Source organism: Merops nubicus, unplaced genomic scaffold (genome assembly GCF_000691845.1).
Source record: "Merops nubicus isolate BGI_N331 unplaced genomic scaffold, ASM69184v1 scaffold45809, whole genome shotgun sequence".
NCBI classification, from domain to species: domain Eukaryota; kingdom Metazoa; phylum Chordata; class Aves; order Coraciiformes; family Meropidae; genus Merops; species Merops nubicus.
Genome location: NW_008631198.1, coordinates 2,606 through 6,411, shown reverse-complemented (window position 1 = coordinate 6,411; position 3,806 = coordinate 2,606). Strand labels below are relative to the sequence as shown.

At 45.7% G+C, this 3,806-nt stretch overlaps 1 protein-coding gene across 1 annotated transcript in view; it reads right to left on the bottom strand.

Annotated features, from left to right (window-relative positions):
* Nucleotides 1-2,633: 2,633 nt before the first annotated feature.
* The window catches only part of SLC35C2 (solute carrier family 35 (GDP-fucose transporter), member C2), a 2,677-nt gene continuing 1,504 nt past the window's right edge, over nucleotides 2,634-3,806 (bottom strand). Inside the window, 3 exon segments of the mRNA XM_008947496.1 lie at nucleotides 2,634-2,752; nucleotides 2,904-3,033; nucleotides 3,699-3,806. The exon segment at nucleotides 3,699-3,806 is cut by the window's right edge and continues 30 nt beyond it. Coding sequence (XP_008945744.1) covers nucleotides 2,634-2,752; nucleotides 2,904-3,033; nucleotides 3,699-3,806 — 357 coding nt within the window.

Sequence of the window (3,806 nt, the reverse complement as noted above, 5' to 3'; positions counted from 1 at the left end):
CAGCAGTAGCTGCATTAAGGCCTCTTTGCTATGTGCTGGTCACAAGATCTCCTTGCACCACAAGATTCCTACCTGGATTTATGAGGGTAGTGAAAACATGATCTACTGAATCTCAGTAAGTTAAATATTAATTATCACCATGCTCTGTATAAGGGCTTTTTAAATTCACAGGCAAGAATAGGACAGAGATCTCTGCCATTCCTGTCTGCATGCTAAAAGGAACTAGAACAGGATTCTTTCCTAGACAGATGAATTATGCCCAATCAGTCTCACAGACAACTGGACTGCCTTGTACCAACCGTATGCTGTGGCAAAATCACAAAGCAGTAGAGACTTATGTTCTTATTTCTAGATTTCTCTTACCTCTGAAAAGAAATAAACTTTACTGAACAAGGAAACAGGTATCTACCTAGCTTCACTGGAAGCAAGCAGACAGACTCTCCAGGGAAGTGTGCAGAGCTAACTGCTTGTCCCAAAAGCTGTTCTGAGCATCCTCCCTGGAGTGAGCGACAGTGCAATATTTGTTGCCAGAGTCGCGCCTCGATCAGAAACGCCAGGAGTGGACAGTAGGTTCTGGGGTGTTCCCTCTGTCTTGAAGAGGTCACGAGACTGGAAGCGACAGACTACAGGGCTCTACAGTTCACAAGTGCTTGCACTGGCACAATCACATCTCACCTTCAAGCACTGTATGTGGTGCAAATCCCAGCCTGTCAACAAAGTCACCTTTACCTTGATTTACAAGGACCTCAAATCCCAGCCTGAGACTTACAGAGCAGAAGGATGCACGAGGTTCAGTTCTTGGAGTGGCAAGGGAAATGCAGGAGCAGCTGCAGCATTGCTAAACACAGATCACGTGCAGAAAGGATCACTGCCCCACATCAAGTACACAGTATTTAGTGCTTAGAGCTTACACCTATCAGTAAGGTAAACAGGAAAGCAACATGCTGGGAGAAGCACGCTGGAAGCATCATAAACCCAGCCACTGGAAAATCCAACTAGGGACAGACCAAGCCCTTCTCAGCTCCAGGCATCCCCCTTGATTCCCAAGATCCTTTGGCGTGCCAGCCTGGCTGGGAACTGCTGGTTCAGTAGCTTCAGGTGAGGTAGCTGCACCACCTGCTGTCTGCTCTGACGCAAGTTACCAGTGTCTATCAGAACATCACTAAAGATCATTATCACAAAGATTCTTCTTCAGAAACAGTTTTTTTGCAGGATATATAATCTTGATTAAAGTCATCAAGAAAGACTTAATATCTGAAAATGATGAAGCAAGATCAGCACAGGGACAGTCTAGTCAAAATGGTTCAGGTTCTCAAACAGAACATGAGGAATCCACTCAAGCTCCTCTCAGGAGAAAGGACACACTGTTACCCCTTTGGGAAGCTTGCTGAAGTTATTTCCACTCCAAAAACTCCAAAAGCTAACATAGAACAAAATTTCAAAGAGGCAAAAATTCTGCCATGCAAAAACCCAGCCACCTGCCCAACAGCACTTGTCTCTTAGCAGAAAGCAAAAAGCACATCTTAAATCCTGCACCATCTTCCCATCCTGGACAAGGTGGCAGCACTAACTGATCCAACCTAATGGGGCTAGGAGAAAAAATTCCTACAAAAAGCCACAATACCAGAAGTCTTCTTGGGATACGGTGTCTTGCTGGCACATGAAGACAGACAAGTCAGTTATGTTTCCTCTAGTCCTAGAGATCAAGGACCCTGTTCATAGGCAAGTACTTTTTGTGCCAGACCTCAAAAATAATTGTGTGTGCAGTAGCAATATCAACGTGGGTCTAAAAGGAAGGGAGTTCAGAAGATAAAGGACCTCTGCTTGATGAAGCAGAGGTACATAATGTGAAGACAAAAGGGAATCAGAAAAACGGTTTATTTAAAACAAAACAAAAATGCTCTTCAAATACCCACACATTTTCCAGTTAAGCTCGTTGCTTGAGCTAGACTTCCTATGATACTGCTCTCACTCCCCTTGGCCAGGAATAATCATACATCCCTGTTCTTCCTCCAACCAACATCATTTGGCTGTGTTCAATTGGTCCCAAATACCAGCATTTCACTCTCTCCTTACTGTACATACAGAACATGAAGGTCAACAGGCACAAAGTCTCCTTCTCACTTGGACATGTCTATGGATTTATATATAATCATCTGTTCCCATCAAGATGGAAGTTCCTACTTACCAGAACCATAAGGAAAGTATGGGAAAGTATATCCACCTTTCCTTTTGAAGTCAAAGCCTAAACAATACTAACATCATCCCTAAACCCCTCGGCCTGCATTCCAGGCATGTCTGTGCTCGTGCTGCTGCTCATGGTCTACCCTCCCAATATACAGCCTTCAGGATTCCCTAATAACCTTTGTGTAACACTTCCCAGTCTCACCATGCTGGTCTGCCTCCACTGAACCAGGACTCCTCTTCCACGTTCACTCTCCGCGAGGGGGATACTGCCCGTTTTTTGTGCAGTAGCTATGGGTCCACACTGCAGCAGAATCACTGGAGTCTCTCACCAGGCTCTGGCTCTCCTTTGGGTGGTCACAGACATGGACTCTTGGACCCTCCTTCTAGACAGCTGTCAGGCAGGTTTGGCAAGAACAGAGCAGGAGGTCTTTCTGCTTCATGTCCAGTCAGTGTTGCTGCAGGGTTTCAACGTCCTCTTCCTCCTCACCACATCCAGTGTGGTGCAGCAGCAGCTCCACATCAGTGGTGGAGCTGGACTCCCTGGGTAGCTTCAGTGCTTTTTCACCTGCATGCAGACAGCCTGTTTAGTGACAATCTTGCTGGAGCACCCATCAAACCTGGTGCTGGCAAGGAGCTGGAACTCAGACAGACACAGCTCCTAGTGAAGCTATGAGAATGCCTACAGAGCGACAGAAGGAGATTTAAAACAGAATCACCTTTGGAACTCATGGCTTTGAGAATGACATGAAGGGAGATTCCTGACAGACAGACAGCAAAGCCCAGCCAGTTCAAGAGACTGAGGTGGTCCCCCAGCAAACGTGTGGCAAGGAATAAAGTGCAGATTTCCTGTAGAAACAAAAAACATGACAAGTGGTGGGACAGGACCTGAGTAGATATGCATGAGATGTTTACCAGCTTAAGCCTAGATCAAGATGCCAGGCTGCTAATTTCCACCAGCACATTCTTCCATGTTCTAAGAAGTGTCTAGGAACAGAACAGCCTGTTAAACTGGGATGTGGGATTTTAAGTCCTCTGACTGCATGGCTTGGCTACATGGGAATCCTGTGACTTCCAGGTAAGACAAATTTCACGTCAGCATTTAGCTCAGAAGTACATGTGCCAGATTCCTCAAAGGAGGGACAATGTACCAAACTCAGTTAAAAGAGATAGTTCAAACCAGTGGTTTGTTCATATCTGACTCTGATGCAAGAGCATGCCCTTCTTACCCAGCCTCCCTCCCACACTATCCACTGCTTGTGAGGCCTACACATTTTAGTCTATCCCAAATCCCACCAAACTTTCTGACCTTAATGATGTTTTTTACAGAACAGCCACTAGTCTGCTTCTTGCTGTCAGGGACCAAAGGACTCACTGCAGAGACTAAAAGGCAAAGGATCAAGCTCCTATGCAAGGAGGACGAAAATAACAAGAGATGACTTCTAATGCTCTAAAGAAGTTCCCACCACATGAAGTACTTGCCTTCTAGCATTAGCACAAGAACCATGCCTTACCTTGAAAATGCCAGCAATGGAAAGGGTGAGGCTAGATGTTCTGGAAACCAAGAGGAACTCAGAAAAGCCTAGACCAAAGGCAAGAACTCCACCCAAGAACAGCTTCCC